We start from the raw sequence: 21,499 nt of genomic DNA, 5'->3' as shown, positions 1-21,499 counted from the left end.
CTTAACTAGTGCTGTATTCCACAGAATTCAGGAAGGTGCGCGCCGGGGGGGGGGGGGGGGGGGGGGGTGGTGGATGATGACAATTAATATATTCAAAATATTAAGCTTGAATAGAAAAAAATAACATTTTTTTTGCAGAATCTAGAACTAGGAGACAGGTTGTAAAAGATAAGTCAGATCTTTCAGGAGTGAAATTAGGAAATTAGGTCGCCATGCAACATAGTACAAGTTTAGAAGTTCTGCAAAGGGCATTTGACGTTCAATCATTTGCCAACTTTAAATTCTTGGACCATGCAAAAGGTAGAAAAATGTAATACAAGTATTACGTTCTCAGTTAAGCCCAATAATCACACTTGCTTGGTTATGTGATATAGTGATCAGACCATCTCATGTTACACTCTTATCCTGAGTATCACTGTCATAACCACACAAAGATCCTGCTAATTCTAAATGAACATTGATACAAATATGTTTGAGTTACCTTGACAGTCAGGAAAGTAAGGTTCCCGTACTGTTCATAAAACCCTGCGATCTGTTTATTGTAAATCCACGGTTGATAGTCTTGAGTTTTCTGTGGGAAAACAGTCACGTAGTTAAATCAGACATTTGGGAATGACACATCTACAGCTCAGTTCTTACTGGAGTTCAAAGGCAGAGCCCCTGCCCTGACTGCAAAGGCTCAAGGCTAATTTTCCCATATTAGTGACTTGCAAGAACCTTGCTGACAAACATAGTATCACCCCACTGTGCCAGAATCTGCCCAGCAGGGAGAAATAAAAAATTGACTCCTGCGTACCTTCTGATTCAATGACTGAACAAACCAGTTATCGCCCAGGAAGTTGCAAGCCATGTCCGTGTCCCCATTGTAGACCAGCACACGGAGACCCTTACTGAGCAGCTTCACATAGAAGTCACGCATTGTGGCATAGATACGCTCATACTTTTCACCAACCACATCACTGCCAGGGAAAAGATAGTTTAGCTCTGGTTAGAGTACATAAATCAAAATGAAAGCCATATTCAATTTAGAATAGGGAAGGATGATCTATAAAAAAGGTGGTTAATTTATTGTTTGAAAAGGTACTTTGTTAGGAAAGGGGATTAAACCAAGGTAGCCAATGAAAGGTATACTTGCTGATATGTTCTCTTACCTGCAGATATCCCATGTTGGGACAAATTGTGGAATATGAAGGGCTTTTCTCACATCTGCACGATTTAGCCATGCATTCAGAGCTGTACCGTTAATACACGGAGGAACCAAGTTACTGGAATCACTGGAGTCCTGTAAGGAAGCTTTAGTGACTTACAACGGAAAAGTAGACCACAAGAAGCTATTCATGCAAAACAACTAAACCTAGATTAGCACAGAAAGATCAGCAAGATTGTTACAAAAATGTACTGAAGAATCTAGTATGAATTTTACTCCGGAACTATCAAAATGGACCATTGAGATCTGTCAAATTGAAGAGAATGGGAAGGGGTCCATGGGGATTCTGTAGAAATGGAGCTAATGGTAAGAACCATAGAATCATAGTGCAGAAGAGGCCTTTCGACCCATTATAATTACATTGATAAAATCTGCATTGAAATCTGCACGAGTCCCACTTCCCAGCACTTGGTCCATAAGCCTTGAATGTTATGACATTTCAAGTGCCCATTCAAATAATTTTTTCTAAAAAAGATTGTCAGATTTTCTGCCTAACCACCTTCCCAGGCAGTGTATTTCAGACCCATACCACCCTCTGGGTGAAACTGCTTTTCCTCAAATCCTCTCTATAACTCCTGCCTTTCACTTTAAAATTATGTCCCCCCCCCTCCCCGCCCCTCCTTGTACTGACCCTTCACCTAAAGGGAACAGTGGCTTTTTAATCGATCCTGTCCACGCCTCTCATAATCGTATACACCTCTATCAGGTTCCCCCACAACCTGGTTTAGTCCAACAAAGAAAACACCACAAGCCTCTTTATAGCTGTCCTGCTCCAACCCAGGCAACACCCTAGTGAGTCTCCTCTGTACCCTCTCCAGTACAATCATATCATTCCTAGCATGTGGTGACCAGAACTGCACACAGTACTCCAGCTGTGGCCTAACCAAAGTCCTGCTTAGCTCAAACATCAGAGTCATACAATGAAGGAACAGACCTTTCTCTCCAACCAGTCCATGCTGATCATAATCCCAAACTAAACTAGTCTCACCTGCCTGCCCCTGGCCCATATCCCTCCAAACCCTTTTCTATTCATATACCTATCCAAGTTTATTTTAAACATTGTAATTTTACCCACATCCACCACTTTCTCAGGAAGTTCATTCCACGCATGAACCACCTTCTGTGTAAAAGCATTTGCCTGTTATGTCTATTTTAAATCTCTCTCCTCTCACCTTAAAAATGTGCCCCTAGCCTTGAAATCTTCCTGCTCTTAGAATCTCTGCAAAGTCTGATAAAGGCAAGCATCCTGTATGCCCTCTTACGTACCCTTTTAACCTGCTCTGCCACTTCCAAGAATCTGTGGAAAAGAAACCCAAGATGCCTCCATTTCTTGGTGCTTCCAAGTGTTCTAACATTCATTTTGTGAACTTTTCCGAAGTGCATCACCTCACACTTTTCAGAGTTAAATTCCATCTTCCACTCACCTGCCAATCTGATGAATCCATTTATAACTTCCTGTAACTCAAGACCTTCTTCCTCACAGTCAACCACAGACTTACCTATCAAAGCCCACCTCCACATTTTCTTCTACAGGGGGTCATACTTACAAAAACAATATTATTCTAAAAACCCAATATACAAACATTTCTTGTATTTACAAACAGCTTCTTTATATTGTCCTGCATAGTGTTCCACTTGCATACAAATCAACTTGCGAACAGACTCCAGAATGGAACCTATACACAACCCAGGCACTGCCTTTATATTGTTGTTTCTAAAACAGCACTGATTACTCTAGTACACCACTGGACACTGGCCCCCAGTCACACAACAGGCCTCTACACCTACCATCTGTCTTCCGTCACCAAGCCAATTTTAGATCCAACTTGCCAAGCTATCCCAAATCCCATCTGCTTTTACTTTCTTTAATCAGTCTCACATAGAGGACCTTGTCAAAGGCTTTGCTGAAATCCACATAAACTACATTACCCTCTTCTACACACCTGATCACCACCTCAAAAAATCCCATCAAATTTGTGAGGAATGACCTCCCTCTGACAAATATATGCTGACTATCCTTGATCAAACCATGCCTTCCCAAATGGAGATTAATTCCTTCTTCCAGAATTTTCTCAAATAGTTTCCCTACCACTGAGGAACTTGTGTAATTCCCTGGTCTATATCTACCACCCTTGTTGAAAAGTGGAACCATATTAGTTATCCTTCAGTCCTGTGGTGGACAGGACTCAGGGATTTGAGTCAGAGCCCCTATAATTTCCTCCCTTGTCTCCCACAGCAGCAGGATAAAATCAACTGGATGTAGGGACCTGTCCCCTTTTAGCCTGCCAAAATCTCCATTACCTCCTCTTTCCTCATGTCAAAGTACTCAAGGACCTCGGGCCCTCATCCTGAATTCTGTATAAACAGACTTGTTTAACACCTTACCAACGTCTTCTGGCTTCACACACACAGATGGTCTGCATGGACTCTACTCTTTCCCTGGTTATGGTCTTAAGGTATGGCTCAATAGGATTCAATATAATGTGAGTAAATGGAAAGGGGGTTAGTACACCGGGAATTTATACAGAATAAAAAGACATTTTCTACCTCTACTACTTCAAACTGGTAAAATTGGAAGAGGTTCTGAAGGTCTTTGAGGAAGCGCATGTTATTTTTCTGTACTCCACCAGCACAGTCCATGTACAGTGAATACATGTTGAGCCCACTGTTGTAGATTATCATAAAGACTTCCTCCAACTGTAAAGAAAATAATTTGTTAATTGTCTGTTTTACCAGGCAATCCTGTATCCATTATCATGCGATCTTTAAACCATACCTGTGTCACTCATCAATTGGGAATGTACATGTACATAACTGAATGGTCACATACACACAAATCTATGAAGACAGAAGGTCAAGTTGATAAGCCTAATAAAAACATAACAGACTTCTCGGTTTATACATTTAGAGGTAGGAAGTGCAAAAGCAAGAAGCTTGTGCTGAGTGTGGCATTTTCAGAGACCAGTGAGCTCGCTCAGGTGGATGGACCCTGTGGTACTATTTGAAGTAGAGTACAGCAGGTTTCCCTCAGTGATCTTGCCAATATTTATCCTTTAATCAGCATCATTAAAACCAGGTCACCTAACCAACGTTACACTGCTGTCTGGGGGATCTTGTGTAGAAATATACTGCCATGTTTCCTATAGAACAACAGTGACTCCACTATAAAAGTATTTCACGAGCTGTTAGAACTTTAAGTACTGTTGTTATGAAAGGCACTATATAAATGTAACTGTTTCTTAATATGAAATTCACTGGTTAGGCATTAACAGATGTAGTGTGTCAATTGAACAGAAAGGTTTACCAGCATAGAATCATAGTCACAGACTTCGGTCCAACTTGTCCATGCCGACTAGATATCCTCAACTAATCTAGTCCTATTTGCCAGCACTTTGCCCATTTCCATCTAAAACCATCCTATTCATATACCCATCCAGATGCCTTTTAAAACGTTGTAATTGTACCAGCCTCATGGCAGATAAAAATGAGGGACTTTAGTTATTGGAGAAATTGGTAAACTGGGATGGTTTCATTTTGCAGAGGTGGTCAGGTGAAGATTTAATAGTGGTGTTCAAAATTCTCAAATGTTCTGTTGGAGTAGACACAAACAAACTGTTCTATTGGCAGGGCAGTTAGATTAGAACACCGAAATTGATAGAGATGAGGGGTGCAGGGCATGAGAATTAGAAATAGATGAGAAACTCAAAATATTTCTGATGTAACAAGATTATTTAAAATGCCCTGCAGATTCAACACTAACTTCCAAAAGGGGATTTGAAAAACACTTGGCAAGGAACAATCTGAAAGTGTCTGGGGAAATGGCAAGGCATGGACCTAATCAGATCGCTCTTCCAAATAGCCAACACAGATCCAATGGGCTGAGGCGCTTCCTTTGGAGCTTTGGGAGTTTATACAAAGGAGTGCTGCAGAATCCAAATAGGCTGTGGTCTGGAATGTACAAGCAATTACCTCTCAACATATCCTTGGGTGTCTTCCCCTTCCATATGGCTTTCTTTTAGTATCCCAGCCCTTTTTCCTTTAGTCAGCATCACTAAAACCCTGATGATCTGGTGAGTATCAGATTGCTTTTTAAGAGGCCTGACTGAATGCAAACTGTTTGCCTTATTTATAACTGTAACTAGACTTCAAAATTGTTTTGTTTCTCATTTATTTACAGGATGCTGATGTTGTATTTATTGCCCAAAGGGCAATTTAAGAGTCAATCACATTGCTGTGGATCTGGAGTCACATGGAGACCCCGACTGGATGAGAACAGCAGATTTCTTTCACATTAGCGATTCAGATGGGCTTCGATAACAATCAGCAACAGTTTCATGATCCCAGATTTTTATTGAATTCAAATTCCACCATCTGCCATGGTGGGATTTGAATCCAGGTCCCCAGGACATTGCCTTGGTTTCTGGATTAAAAGTCACGTGATAAAACCACGAGGCTTTGTCTCTCCACTGCCTCAGTGGCTTTGAAAGAGGTTTTCAAAAAGGAAAAGGCGCTCAACATAACCACAAGTCTCTTTTTTTTTGTATGTCTCCAGTGAAGAATCATACTGCTGGCAAACAAGCTGAACAGACAGGAAAGCGTACCGTTTCTCGGCAGTTAATGTTGGTGTTGTTGAAGAAATTGCAGGATCCACTCTTGCAGCAGTATCTGTTCAGTCTGTTCCACAATCTTTAGCAGGGAAGAAAGAAAGAAAGAAAGAAAGATAGGTGATGTGATCCAGATAATGAGGTAGGATTGTACCTACATGCGCTCAGAGTCGGACACTCCTAAGACATTTCCTTCCCTTCTCAGCCCAGCCAAACTGCCCGATGAGGTTGTGGTGATATGAGAGATCCAGCTCCAAAAAGGACAGGATTGGACACTGAATATTTCAGCCACAAAATGTTCAAGAAAGTATTTAAAAAGTGGATAAAAAGGGTAAGGAAAGGAAAGCAAAATCAGAGCACCTTCTCAAACAAGCAAAGGTGAAGCAGAAAAAAAGGAGGCTATGACAGAAGTCTGGTTGGTGATACAACTGAGGGCCAGTTGATATTTATATACAGCAAACTGTGTTTTAACCAGCACCTTCTCACCTGGCCCTCTCCATAAACTGGCAAATATGATATACCTCAAATACCGGAAGTATTTGACACCATCCCATGTTCAAGTAGTCAGTTGATGGTGTGAGTGAGGAGGCGCTCTGCTGTTAAGTTTTATTGAAGGCAAAGTTGCATTATTATTTACAGCATAAATCACTTAAATAAGGTATATCAGTGATGTGTCTACTTCCTGCATCTCAGGTTTATTCCTCAGTGTGTGTTTTTACATTGATTATGTGGGCCTCTTGATCAACTGGCACACTCCTCGTCCCATAGATGTCAGATGATAAAAGGTTTGGTGTATGAAGTTCAGATGGTTAGTAAGAAAGGGAAACAAGAGAAGCAAAGAGAACTGAGAAGAGCCAGACAGCAAACATAAACGGAATTCCAAAAGTATCGTCTTACACCCTATTATTTCAAAACACACAGATGGAGAGGAGTGATGAGGCTGATCAGAGACTAAAGAAAACAGGCCTGACAAGGAGGTATGTGGCATGGGCCACTCGATGAAGATTGACAAACTGTTTCTAACCAAAGAAGGAAATACTGCCACAGTGAAAGAGGAGGTGTCTATCCAGTAAATGGATTAAAAATCTGAGGGGAATACCAGAAAGGCTTATTGCATTTTGTTGCAAAGTCCACAGGTCTTGTGGAATACATCCTAGGTTACTGAGGGAAGTAATGTTTGGTATTGGGAAGGTATTGGCTGGAGATGTTCAGCCCTCTTTTCATTCAGACAATTTAATAGAAGACTGGAAAATTGCAAATGTTAACAACCCTCTGTTTCGAGCACACATTTGAAGAATAAGCCCAACAATTATAAGACAGAGTCAATGGTGGGAAAGCTTTCAGGAACTAGAATTCTAAACAAAAGTAACTCAGTCATTTGAATAAATGTAAATGAGAGAAAGCCAGTGCTGATTTGCACGAGAAATCGCGTTTAACTAACTTTGCTCTTTTTGGTAGAGTAATAGAGAGGGTTAATGTTATTGATGTGGCATACACAGATTTCCAAAAGATGTTCGATGAAGTGGCATACACAGATTTCCAAAAGATGTTCGATGAAGTGCCATATAATAGGCTTGCTTCATTTTCATCATAAAATGGTCTCCCTTCTCTGCTGTAACCATTTAGCAGATCATACCTATGCTGATTCTCTGAAGGATCCAATCAATTACCACACCCTCACCTTCTCCCAGGAACCTGTATCCTTTTCAGATAATAATCCAATGCCTCGAGTGACTCTACCTCCAGTGCATTCCAGATCCTAAACACTACGAAATGAAAATGTTTCTCCTCATGATTCCATGACTTCTTTTGGCAATTAGCTGAAATGTGCCTTCAGCTTCTCCATCCTTCTATCAATGAGAACAGTCTCTCCTGTAAAGAGGAATCTCGATTACCCGACATTTGATTATCTGAATTTCGGATTATCCAAACAAGATTGCAAGGTCCCGATGCTTAGCTAAACTGTTATCTGGCATTCAATTATCCGAACAAAACACTCCCCACCCACATCCTTCAGATAATCAAGGTTCCTCTGTATATTCAATCTAGAGCCTTCAATTTTAAAGATATGTATTACATTTCCTCCAGGCCTTCTCTTCTCCATGGAAAACAATTCCAATTTTTCCAATCTAGGTATCTAAAGTTCCTCATCCCTAGAACCATTCTTGTGAATCTTTTCTGCACCAGTTTTAATGCCTTTGCATCTTCACACACTCTCAAAAGGCCATTAAAGGACAGACTATAAATGGTGGCCTAGTCAGCGACAGCTACATCCCAGAAAAGAAAGAGTAAATAAAAAATTCAAAACAATCTGGTGCCTGACGTTATAGGGAATCATATACAACATACCTCTTAAGAGAGGCACTCATGTCATCCTCAAAGTATCATGGCATATGACCTGAGGTATAAAAGGTCTCAGTCTCCTTCGTAAATAGGACTTCTTGAAGCATGATATGCCTTTTGTGTCTGAAAAACTTAACATTAGGCCAGACGCTGAACTGCCTATGACTGCATCGTATGGAGACACCAGGAGGAGCTGTAATTAACATTTTTTGACTCTTCAGTGCATTTTTAATTCCTACGTCATGGAAACGAACATAAGCATTATTGCACCAGCATCAAGAAGAACAAGGAGAATACGTAGCCCATTCAGCCCCTCAAGCCGCTCCATTTGATACAATCGAGGCTGATCTCATGGTGGCCTCAACTCCGCTTTCCTGCCTGCTCTCCATCACCCTTCAGTCCACTACCCATTAAAACTCTCTCGCCTCAAATTTACTCAATGTCTCATTTCTGTTTTAAATCTGCTGCCCCTTATCCTAGATCTTGTGTGCTGGATTGCCCTGCATGAGGAACCTTTTGTCCCCCCATTGTCAATCCCCTTCAGCACAGCATTGTTGGCTAGAGACAAAAGCCTGTATGATGCTGGCAGAATACCCAGAACTGAATATAGTATTCCAGTTGCGGTTTTTTATGCAGGCTTAATATAACTTCCTTGCTTTTCTACTCTAAGTATTTAGTTCTCAAAAATGCTGCATGCTTCATTAACTTCACTCAACCTACCTTGCCATCTTTCAATAACTCATATGCCCAGGTTTGTCTGCTCTTGCAATCCCTTTAGAACAGTACCATTTATTTTATATGGCCCCTCAGCATTTTTCCAACCAAAATGACTCTCACTACAGTTTTGCACGGCTTGCAAGTGTTGAATTTGTGCCCTGCACACCCTAGTGTTGGTCGTTATAATACATCAGGGAAAGCAGGGGCTCTATCACCAATTCCTGGGGTGTTCCATTACAAACCTCCCATCAGTCCAAGAAACAACTATTAACCACTACTGTTTGTTCTGTCATTCAGCCAATTTTGAATCAATGTTGCTACTATCTTTTATTATAACTCTTTTCCCAAATTTGTTATGTGACATTGTATCAAACATTATTTGGATGTTAGTATACATTGCATGAAATGCATTACTATCATCATCTGTCTGTTACTCAATTGAAAAGCTCAATCCATTTAGCTAGACATGATTTCTCTTAATATATCAGTGCTGGGTTTCCATACTTAACATTAACCCAAGTGACAATTACATTTGCTCCGAATGATTGTTTCTAGAAGCTTCCCCAACACGAAAGTTAAATTGACTGACCTGTACCTTCTGGGCTTACCTTGACACTTTCTATTGGAAAAATATTTACCAATCTTTAGTCTTTTACATTTTCCAGGAGAAAGTGCGGACTGCAGATGCTGGCGATCAGAGCTGAAAAATGTGTTGCTGGAAAAGCGCAGCAGGTCAGGCAGCATCCACGGAACAGGAGAATCAATGTTTCGGGCATGATTCCTAAAGAAGGGGTCATGCCTGAAACGTCGACTCTCCTGCTCCTTGGATGCTGCCTGACCTGCTGCGCTTTTCCAGCAACACATTTTCAGCTCTTTTACATTTTCCATCCTGGCTTCCCTCATTATCCTTCAAAACCAGCTCAGTGACCTATCAAATTTAGGCAGCCTATCCGATAGGATCATCGAGTCCTACAGCATGGAGACACAGGCCCTTTGGCCCAAATTGGTCCATACTGACCAAAAATAGCTCCTCTATATCCAACTTAAACCCTTAGACCATAAGGCAAGAAGAAATGAAAGGCTGTTTGACCCCTCAAGCCTGCTCTGCCATTCAGGAGACCTTTCTCACATTTACTTTCCCGTGGGTGTCTTCCCCATAACCTTGATTCTCAGATTGAGCAAGAATCTATCTATCGATCTATCTATCTCAGCCTGGAATATACACAAGGACCCTATCCCCATTGTTCTCTGTGACAAGGAGTTCCAAAGACTTAACCCTTAAAAATATCACTCCTCATCTCAGTCTTAAATTGGGACCCCTTTATTCTCAGGCTATGCCCTGTAGTTCTAGTCCTCTTGTGAGGGGTACAAACCTCTCAGCATTTACCCTGTCAATGCCCTGAAGAATCCTGTGTGTTTCAGGGAGATCATCTCTCACACATTCTTCGAAACTCCAGTATGTAGACTGTTTAACCTCTGTTCACAAGACAAGTGTCTAAACTACCTCTCCCTTCATCACACAGACGTATCTGCTTGCCTGGTAAAGACAATGCAAAGATAATTAAGACCCCAATCATACCCACACACTAATCTCCATTTAGTCCTAGTAACTATCGGCCAGTGAGTCTCACTTCTGTTGTGGGCAAAGTCTTAGAGAGAATTGTAAGGGATATGATTTATGAACATCTGGATAGGAATAATGTGATCAAGGATAGTCAGCATGGTTTTGTGAAGGGCAGGTCGTGCCTCACAAACCTTACTGAATTCTTTGAGAAGGTGACTAAGGAGGTGGACAAGGGTAAAGCGGTAGATGTGGTGTATATGGATTTTAGTAAGGTGTTTGATAAGGTTCCCCATGGTAGGCTACTGCAAAAAATACGGAGGTATGGCATTGAGAGTGCGTTAGAGGTTTGGATTAGAAATTGGCTGGCTGGAAGAAGACAGAGGGTAGTAGTTGATGGTAAAGGTTCATCTTGGAGTGCAGTTACTAGCGGTGTTCTGCAAGGATCTGTTTTGGGACCATTGCTGTTGTCATTTTTATAAATGACCTGGAGGAAGGGCTATAAGGTTGGGTGAGCAAGTTTGCAGATGATACGAAAGTCGGTGGAGTTGTTGACAGTGAGGAAAGATGTGGCAGGTTACAGCGGGATATAGATAAGCTGCAGAGCTGGGCAGAAAGGTGGCAAAAGGAGTTCAATGTAGGTAAATGTGAAGGGATTCACTTTGGTAAGAGTAACAAGAAGATGGAGTACTGGGCTAATGGTCGGATACTTGGTAGTGTGGATGAGCAGAGGGATCTTGGTGTGCATGTACACAGATCTCTGAAAGTTGCCACCCAGGTAAATAGTGCTGTGAAGAAGGCATATGGTGTACTGGCTTTTATTGGTAGAGGAATTGAGTTCCGGAGTCCTGAGGTCATGTTGCAGTTGTAGAAGACTCTGGTGCGGCCGCATCTGGAGTATTGTGTGCAGTTTTGGTCGCCATGCTATAGGAAGGATGTGGAGGCACTGGAACGGGTGCAGAGGAGGTTTACCAGGATGTTGCCTGGTATGGTAGGAAGATCGTATGAGGAAAGGCTGAGGCACTTGGGGCTGTTCTCATTGGAGAAAAGAAGGTTCAGGGGTGACTTGATAGAGGAGTACAAGATGATTAGGGGTTTAGATAGGGTTGACAATGAGAACCTTTTTCCACATATGGAGTCAGCTATTACGAGGGGGCATAGCTTTAAATTAAGGGGAGGTAGGTATAGGACAAATGTTAGGGGTAGATTCTTTACTCAGCGAGTCGTGAGTTCGTGAATCTATCATTGAATATTCTTAAAGCTGAGAGAGACAGAACTTTGGTCTCTCAGGGAATTGAGGGATATGCAGAATGGGTTGAGAAGTGGAGTTAAAGCCCAAAATCTGCCATGACCGTACTGCACGATGGAGCAGGCCCATGGGGGCTGTTTGGTACTCTCCAGCTCCAGGGGTAAACTTGGACCAAAGGGTCTGTTTCCATGCTGTAGGGGTAGATTCTTTACTCAGCGAGTCATGAGTTCATGGAATGCCCTGCCAGTAGCAGTGGTGGATTCTCCCTCTTTATGGGCATTTAAACAGGCATTGGATAGGCATATGGAGGATAGTGGGCTAGTGTAGGTTAGGTGGGCTTGGGTCGGCGCAACATCGAGGGCCAAAGGGCGTGTACTGTGCTGTATTTTTTCTATATTCTATGTTCTAGTCCCTAATCAGTCCCAGACCTCCTTTTTTCATTCACTCATTTATATTTCTGTAGGCACCTTTGGATTCTCTTTCCTGTTAACAGTCAGCCCCTCCTATTTTCCCTTTTCAGTCCTATCGAAATTGGAAAGGCACATACTGCTGTAGAACATTTTCCTAAACAAACACTTGGAAATCTTCAGAAGCCAACAATTATTCTACTGCATATTTTTGGGTAATTTTAAGTTCTCCATCGCAGGTGTCCTATAACTTTTGCACTTGCCTGTATTTTTCATCAGGACATGTTCCTTTATATCTTTCACAAAGTCAGAGCAAAAAGGCCAGTGACAACATAGATACAAAGTGGCTGAGTGACAGGAAGCTGTAGTGGTAAATGGTCGTTTTTCAGACTGAACAAAAATATAAGTCAGGTTCCTCAGACAGACATCACTAGGAAAATGGATTTATAGTGTGGCCTCTGAACAATCTTCAATAACCAGCAGAAGTAACCTGCAATGGCAGCAGCCAGTCCATTAAGCATTTCACAAACACAGTCTCCAGGAGGTGACCGTGCTGAGAAATGGAAGCCTGGCTCCTTCAATGGAACAGGTTGTCCACACTGAACAGGTCAAGCCTGGTCTGTGCAACATTTCAGACTGGGTGAGAATGGTCACCTGTTTTAGACCGACCACGCACTGTGATTTAATGTGCTCAGTTTAATACTCACGTGTCCCCAAAGAGTCCATGGTAATATCCAAAGTAGACGAGTGACTGGTCATTATAATATATGCTGCTTAGTCCATTCCCAACTGCAAAGCCCTAGAACACGGAACATAGTTTCACCACAACAAGCTTGGCTCCTGCCCACATTCCACCCTGATAACTTACTTCATCACATCAAGTGTTGGTATTCACTGCACATCAGGCATTGGATGCTTCCCACTGCGCCTGACCTCCAACACATGGAATCACTGCAGCTAATAAGGACCATTCTCACCCCCAGGCCAGAGCATAGTGGACTTGATTCCCAATGTACACACTGGAGAACAAAACTGAAATCTGACATTGCTGACACAACAGAGGAAATTCTTCACCAGAAAGGAGTGTGAAGAAGCAGTAAGCTCAGTCTCTGCTTTGTCCTCTCAGGTGGCGATGAGAGATCCCGCCATATTTTTTTCCAGAAGTACAGCTGGGTGGTTTGCCATTATGTTCTGGACAACTTTCCCCCCTGGAAATCAGATTTCTCCAGCCATTACAACATTGGTGATAGCTCCCTGTGCCCAAATTGGCTGCTGTGTATCCTATATTACAATAATGGTTATACTTAATCAATAGCTCAGTGGCTGAAAGGCTCTTTGGGATGGTGTGATAAAATATGAAAGACAGGGTCTTTATTTTTCACATTAACACCCTTTTTGCTAATGCTTCAGTCTTATGTTCAGAGTATAGGGGTAAGGTTAGTGTACTGATTACAATGGAGACTCTCCATCCAACAATGACAGCTAGAGGAACACAGGGCTGGGGGAACCGAAAGAGACAGATACAAGTCTACAGCAGAAGGAATTGCAAAATACCTTGAAGTTAATCTTAGCTGGTCCATGCACAATTTTCAGGCTCAGGGTTGGTGTATAGATGCCTCCATAGCTTTCACCAAAGATGTAGAAATCATTGCTTGTGAAGTTGGGGAACTTACTGAAGAAATCCTGCAGGGCCAGGTAATTGTTTTCTGCAACCTAGCAAAGTGGGGAGAAGAATATGAGATCAGGGCTTAGTGCTGTGTTTCCCACAGGGTGAAGAACCCAGGTGATCTCGAAAACTAGTCATTCACAGGCCTGAGCTCAGGGCTGTTGGTTGCCCTTAAAACGTCATGACATGTTTCATTCATGTCCCAAGACATTCTGATTTCAGCTGTGGCTCATTCAGTACTTTTGCCTCCAATTCAGGAGGTGTGGGTTCAAGTCCCACTTGCAAGACTTTGGTGAACATTCCAGATAGAAACTCCTGGCATCAGAATCGAAGGAATGCGGCACTCTCAGAAGTGTTGCCTTTCAGAGGTGATGTTAAACCAAGACCTCACTAGTCTCTGAAATGTAAGTAAGAGATCCATGGCAGTATCTCAAAGAGCAGCGAGATACTTATTTCTCAATCAACATTACAACAAAGATGACCTGGTTATTATGGGATCTTCCTTTGCCTAAAATCACTGCCATATTTCCAATGTACAAGAATGGCAACTCTTCAAACTCCTGGTTTGATTCTGCAGCACTTTGGGTGTCTTGAGGTTGTGAAAAGTGCTATTGAAATACAAACTTTTTATCCCATAATTAAAAATGTCCTCAGCTACAGAACACCACAAATTGACAACAACACATCCACAAGATTTTATCTGTCCCAAGTGTCAGAAACCTCTCTGAATTATTACAAACCAGTGGTCGGAAACAAATAAAAATAGAAATTTATGGAGAAACTCAACAGGTCTGGCAGCATCTGTGAAGAGAAAACATAGTTAATATTTTGAATCCAGTGACACATCTTCAGAACACAAGCAAGGCGGCATAAAATAGGGATCAAAGTTTATGGGAAGGAGGGCAGAGTTTTGAACATTGGAGGTAGAAAAGCAAAGTGTGGTTGTAAAGGGAGCAGTGTCAATGGAGTGTCAGTGTCATGATAGAGTGCCACAGAGAATCCCAGCCTCCAGTAAACAGCTGGCATGATCTGGCAGGGCCTAACAGAGGACACACGTTGGGCACAATACCTCATCATCGTCGGTGGCATAGTTTTGATCATCCGAGTAGGAGAAACCAACTCCGGCCGGGGACTCCAGGTAGAGAACATTGGCCACTTTATTCCAGCTGTATTTATTGATGTAGAGTGTGCTGCCATCATCATTCACCTGGAAGTAACAGAGAGGAGTCAGTGACCTGGATCGACAGCAACCAATTCCAGTATGCATGTTACCTTCCTATTGGCCAGTTAGTCATCGAGTCAGAGATGTACAGTACAGAAACAGGCACTTAATTCCAATGCATCCATGCCAACCAGATATGCTAAATAAATCCAGTCCCATTTGCCAGCATTTGGCCCATATCCTTCTAAACCCTTTTCATTCATATACCCATGCAGATGCCTTTTAAATGTTGAATGAGCTTCCTCTGGCAGCTCATCGTCAGCCCCTAACACTCCAGGGAACATAGCCCCAGCTTATTCAGCCTCTGCCTATGTAGATCTTTTCTGAGCCCTTTTAAGTTCCACAACATCCTTCTGATAGAATTGCACATGGTATTCCAATAGTGACCTCATCAACATCCTCTTCAGCCACAACGTGACCTCCCAATGCTGATACTCAATGCACTGACCAATAAAGGAAAGCAGACCAAACGCCTTCATCACTATCCTATCTACCTGCGATTCCACTTTCAAGGAGCTATGAACCTGCACTCCAAGGTCTCTTTAATCAGCAACACTCCCTGGGACCTTATCATTAAGTGTATAAGTCCTGCCCTGACTTACCTTTTCAAAATGCAGCACCTCGCATTTATCTAAACTAAACTCCGTCTGCCACCCCTCAGCCCATTGGCCCATCTGATCAAGATCCCATTGTTCTCTGGAGGAAACCTTCTTCACTGTCCATGCGACCTCCAATTTCAGCATCATCTGTAAACTTACTAACCATACCTCCTATGTTCATATCCAAATCAATTATACAAATGACAAAAGCAGTGGATCTAGCGTCTATCCTTGTGGCACACTGCTGGTCACAAGCTTCCAGTCTGTCTTCTACTTCTGAGCCAGTTCATGTATCCAAATGGCTAGTTCTCCCTGTATTCCATATAATCTCACCTTGCTAACCAGTCTACCATGAGGAACCTTGTCGAATGCCTTACTAAAGTCCATATAGATCATGTCCACTGCTCTGCCCTCATCAATCCTCTGTTACGTCTTCAGAAAAACTATCAAGTTTGTGAGACATGATTTCCCACTCACAAAGCCATGTTGACTATCCCTAATGAGTCCTTGCTTTTCCAAATGCATGTAAATCCAGTCCCTCAGGATTTCCTTGCCCACCACTGATACCAGGCTCACCAGTCTGTAATTTCCTGGCTTTTCCTTAGCACTTTTCTTAAATAATGGCATCACATTTAGCCAATCTCCAAACTTCCTGCACCTCATCCATGGCTATCGATGATACAAATATCTCAGCAAGGGGCCCAGCAATCTCATGCCTAACTAGCCACAGAATTCTAGGGCATACCTGATCAGGTCCTGGGGATTTATCCACCTTTATAAGTTTTAGGACATCTAGCATCTCCTCCTCTGTAATATGAACATTTTTCAAAATATCACTATTTATTTTCCCAGGTTGCTCTACCTTCCACATACTTCTCCACAGTGAACTCTGATGCAAACTACTAATTTAGTATCTTCCCACATCTCCTGCAGTTCCACACATAGACAGCCTTGCTGATCTTTACAGGGCTCTATTCTCTTCCTAGTTATCCTTTTGTCCTTAGTGTATTGTAAAATCCTTTTGGATTCTCCTTAATCCTAATTTCCAAAGCTATCTCACGTCCCCTTTTTGCATTCCTGATTTCCCTCTGAAGTATACTCCTACTACCTTTATACGCTAAGGATTCACTCGATCGCTGCTGTCTTTACCTGACATATGCTTCCTTCTTATTCTTGACCAAAACCTCAATTCCTCTGGTCATCCAGCATTATCTACACCTACCAGCCTTTCCTTTCACCCTGACAGGAATATATTGTCTGTGGACTCTCGTTACCTCATTTCTGAAGGCTTCCCATTTTCCAGCCATCCCTTTACCTGCGAACATCCACCCCAATCAACTTCTGAAAGTTCTTGCCTCATACTATCAAAATTAGCCTTCCTTCAATTTAGAACTTTAATTTTTAGATCCAGTCTATCCTTTTCAATCATTATTTTAAATCTAATAGAAATAGTCACTGTCCCCAAAGTGTTCCCCAACTGATACCTGTCACCTGCCCTGCCTTATTTCTCAGGAGTAAATCAAGTTTTGCACCTTCTCGAGTAGGTATATAGAACATAGAAAAGCACAGCACAGAACAGGCCCTCTGGCCCACAATGTTGTGCCATAATTTAATCCTAATGTCAAATATAGTAACTTAACCTACGCACCCCTCAACTCCCTGCTATCCATGTGCATGTCCAGCAGTCACTTAAATATCCCCAATGACTCTGCTTCCACCACCACCGCTGGCAACGCATTCCATGCATTCACAACTCTCTGCGTAAAGAACCCACCTCTGATGTTTCCTTTATACCTTTCCCCTAATATCTTCAAACTATGACTTCTCGTACCAGTCAGTCCTGCCCTGGGGAAAAGTCTCTGGACATTGACTCTATCTATTCCTATCATTATTTTGTACACCTCAATCAGGTCACCTCTTTTCCTCCTTCTCTCCAGAGAGAAAAGTCCGAGCTTATTCAACCTTTCTTCATAAGGCAAGCCCTCCAGTCCAGGCAGCATCCTGGTAAACCTTCTTTGCACCCTTTCCAAAGCCTCTGTATCTTTCCTTTAGTAGGGCGTCCAGAACTGGACACAATATTCCAAGTGTGGCCTCACCAGGGACTTGTAGAGCTGTAGCAAAACCTCACGGCTCTTAAACTCAATCCCCCTGTTAATGAAAGCCATAACACCATATGCTTTCTTAATAACCCTATCCACTTGGATGGCAACTTTGAGGGATCTATGTACTTGTACACCCAGATCCCTCTGTTCCTCCACACTGCCAAGAATCCTGTCTTTAATCCTACATTCAGCATTCAATTTCGACCTTCCAACTGCATCACTTCGCATTTGTCCAGGTTGAACTCCATCTACCATTTCTCAGCCCAGCTCTGCATCCAGTCTTTGTCACACTGCAATAGCCCTCAATACTATCAAAGCACTTCCAAACCTTAGTGTCATCTGAAAATTTACTAACCCACCCTTCAACCTCCTCATCCAAGTCATTTATAAAAACTGCAAAGAGCAGAGGCCCAAGAACAGAGCCCTGTGGGACCCCACTCAACACTGACCTCCAGGCAGAATACTTTCCATCTACAATCACTCTCTGCCTTCTGTCAGCCAGCCAGTTCTGAATCCAGACAGCCAAATCTCCCTGTATCCCAAACTTTCTGACTTTATGAATGAGCCTACCATGGGAAACCCTATCAAATGCCTTGCTGAAGACAATATACACTACCATCATCGACCTGTCTTGACACCTCCTCAAAGAACTTAATAAGATTTGTGAGGCATGACCTGTCCCTTACAAAGCCATGCTAATTCCATTAATCACACTATGCTTTACCAACTAGTCATAAATCCTGTCCCTCAGAATTCTTTCCAAAACTTTGCTGACCACAGACGTAAGACTGACTGGTCTGTAATTGCCAGGGATTTCCCTATTCCCTTCTTGAAAAGAGGAACAACATTCACCTCCTTCCAATCTTCTGGTACGACTCCTGTGGAGAGTGAGGAGGCAAATATCCTCGCTTCCCAGAGCAGCCTAGGATAAATCTGGTCTGACCCTGGAGACTTATTGATCTTAATGTGTTCTAAAATTTCTAGCGCATCAACTTCATCAATCTTGATCTGGTCAAGACTGTATCCCAGCTCCTCTAAGTTTTCCACATACTGAATCAGAAAATTTTCTTGTACACACTTAAAATTGCTCTCCATCTAAACACTATGGTAGTCTCAGTCTATTTTTGGAAAGTTAACATCCCTTACCATAACCACCCTATTACAGAGGAAATTCAATTACCTGGCATTCGATTAACTGAATATCGGACTATCCGGCAAGATCGCAAGGTCCCGATGCACGGCTGAGCTCTGTTATCCAGCATTCAATTATCCAGAAATCAATTAACAGAACAAAATATTCCCCACCCCAAATTTTTCCCCAACTATACCAGTTCCAGACTGATCACTTTCCTCACTTATTTCCCTGGGTACGCTCCTCCCCTTACTCGTTTAAATCCTCCCAAGCAGGTCTAGCAAATCTCCCTGCCAATATATTAGTCCCCTTCCAATTCAGGTGAGATCCGTCCTTCTTATCCAAGTCACTTCGACCCAAGAGGAGATCCCAAAGATCCAAAACTGTGAATCCTTCTCTCTTGCACCAGCTCCTCAGCCAGACATTCATCTGCTCTATCCTCCATTCCTACCCTCACTAGCTCGTGGCACTGGAGTAATCCAGATATTACTACCCTCAAGGATCTACCTTTTAAGTTCCTGCCTAGTTTTCTATATTCTCTCCTCAGAATCTCAACTTTTCTATTATAGATAGCTCTTGTGATTCCATGCCTCTGTTAGCAAGTATCTTTTTATATGTGTTCAAGGACCCATCCAAACAATACCTTCCACCTGTATATATTGAACCTCAAAACAACAAAGACCTGAGGATGCTGGAAATCAGAAACAAAAAACTAATTTCTGGAAAAACACAACAGATGCTGCCAGTCCAGCTGAGAGAAAGCAGATTTGATGAAGGGTCGTTGAACTGTTAACTCTGCTTTATCTCTGAAAATGTGTGTAAGGTATGAGCAGGTAGGGAAAGAGTTAAGTTTTGAGTTTGTGAAACAAAAGGTTCAGCTAAGCGTGACTCAGATCAGGTAAGAACTTGCAGTAAACAAAGGGGTGCTGGAGGCAAAGATTGTGGGTTAACAAGGTGGAAAAGCTTTCCTTATGTAAAGCCATTTAACAAGATGAAGCATTCAGTATGTAAGATCAGTTAACCAGGTGAAAAGTATTCATTATGTGAAGCTAGTTAACAAGGTTAAGAACATTCATTGTTTAACAGCAAATGGCTTAATCTTCACTTGCTGATTGAAATGGTCACCCAATTAATATGTATGTTGCCTTATCTGGATGCTCCTCCCTGAAAGCGACGATATAATTCATTAAGAATCCGCTGTTCCAGAGAAGACCGAGAACCCATATCTCTGTGCTCCAGGACCCAGAATAAAGATGAAGGAGGTTAAACTATACTGTGTCTATGAGCAGTTTACTTTGACTGGGGGTGTGGAGGGGTGCGGTTGTAAGTGGGATGACAATATTGACGTCAGCAGGATCCAAACAAATAGTTAAGATTGGAAGGTGTCAGCGAGCACCCAGAACATTAGTATCTTGAGACGGATGGGCCCACAAGGTAAGATTTTAAACCCTGGTCCCTCGTGATATTCAGGTGTCAAAAATGGTCCCCTCGCTCAATCACGCTCTATTCTACAGACTCCTCGAACAATAATTAGTTCAGTTGAGAGAAACAGTTTCGCAAACGCACTGACAACAGAGTTTCATGTCCTCTGTGCTATATTGGGTTAATTGGGATTAGAGTTTCCTGGGTTTAAATGGAGGTTCAAGTCCTCTGTGCTGTAAAGGGGTGAAGTCCCCTGGGTGGGTTAATTTCACGTTCGAGTCCTCCATGGTGTATTGGGGTTCGACTCTCCTGGGCTTAAGTAAGGTTCGAGTCCTCTGCACTGTATTGGGGTTCGAGTCCCCTGGGTTTTATTGAGGTTCAGGTCCTCTGTGCTGTATTGAGATTCATGTCCCTGTGTCCAATTGAGATTCGAGCTCTCTGTGTTTAAGTGGGATTCGGGTTCTCTGTTTAATTGAGGTTCGAGCCCCCATGGGGAATAAAGTGAGAAAGGGGTTAAAGTCTCCTCGTGGTGAAATTGGAGGCACTGCAAATATTTCTTCTGGGGGAAAGAGTGTGGCTTGGACTGCAGTGCTATGTGGTCTGCTGCTAGGACTTGCTCTTTTTAGAAGTGTAATTTCGGTGAGAGAATGAAAAAATAAATAAATAAAAACTAGAAATGCTGAAATTAAGGTTGTACTAATACTTGGGTTGAAAAAGGAAAGTTTCAATCTAAGCTGTGCCATGCTGAGAGTGTTTGATGTTTAAAAAATTTGGTTTGTTAAAATACTGGCTCAGAAAATCTTTTTAAGTAACTGTTTTGTCTTGTTTGGATCAGGATCTCCATTCAGTGTGTTTTGTGGACTACGTAATGGGGCAGATTTTGTTTTTTTACGTTGAAATTGTACAACATTATGTCCTTTTTAAAATTATCGAACTTGTAACCCTAATACACATTGATTGAGTGCCTTGAGTCCCTGATTTGTTTCAAATTCTACAATACCGGTTTTTTAAAAAAACCCAATTGGGTAGTGGTCAAGCTGTAGCCAAATGAGAGTATTGTATCATAATATCTTTGTTGCTGTGTTTTAATACAGAGTGTTCACAAAAGGAAATGTGCATTTTGTGCTTGATGTTATGTTAAGATTTTCTAGAGAATATTAGAACTTGAGGCTGAGCTGTTTCAGTTCTGTTAATTATTGCTGAGACTTCAATGGCTCCCTTCATATTGCAAATTCAAAAAATGTTGATCCCTACCAAAGTTGCCACTG

General features: G+C 42.1%; 1 protein-coding gene across 1 annotated transcript in view; it reads right to left on the bottom strand.

Annotated features, from left to right (window-relative positions):
* si:ch211-122f10.4 (cathepsin A-like) overlaps positions 1-21,499 on the bottom strand; it is a 53,939-nt gene that overhangs the window by 9,563 nt on the left and 22,877 nt on the right. The window contains exons 3-10 of the mRNA XM_060838295.1: positions 14,824-14,961; positions 13,643-13,801; positions 12,796-12,887; positions 5,809-5,893; positions 3,755-3,904; positions 1,152-1,282; positions 797-959; positions 482-571 (exon numbers count right to left, since the gene is read on the bottom strand). Of these exons, the coding sequence (XP_060694278.1) occupies positions 482-571; positions 797-959; positions 1,152-1,282; positions 3,755-3,904; positions 5,809-5,893; positions 12,796-12,887; positions 13,643-13,801; positions 14,824-14,961 (1,008 nt within the window). The remainder of the gene's footprint in view (positions 1-481; positions 572-796; positions 960-1,151; positions 1,283-3,754; positions 3,905-5,808; positions 5,894-12,795; positions 12,888-13,642; positions 13,802-14,823; positions 14,962-21,499) is intronic.

Source organism: Hemiscyllium ocellatum, chromosome 17 (assembly GCF_020745735.1).
Source record: "Hemiscyllium ocellatum isolate sHemOce1 chromosome 17, sHemOce1.pat.X.cur, whole genome shotgun sequence".
NCBI lineage: Eukaryota > Metazoa > Chordata > Chondrichthyes > Orectolobiformes > Hemiscylliidae > Hemiscyllium > Hemiscyllium ocellatum.
This window is presented reverse-complemented; position numbering and strand designations above follow the sequence as displayed.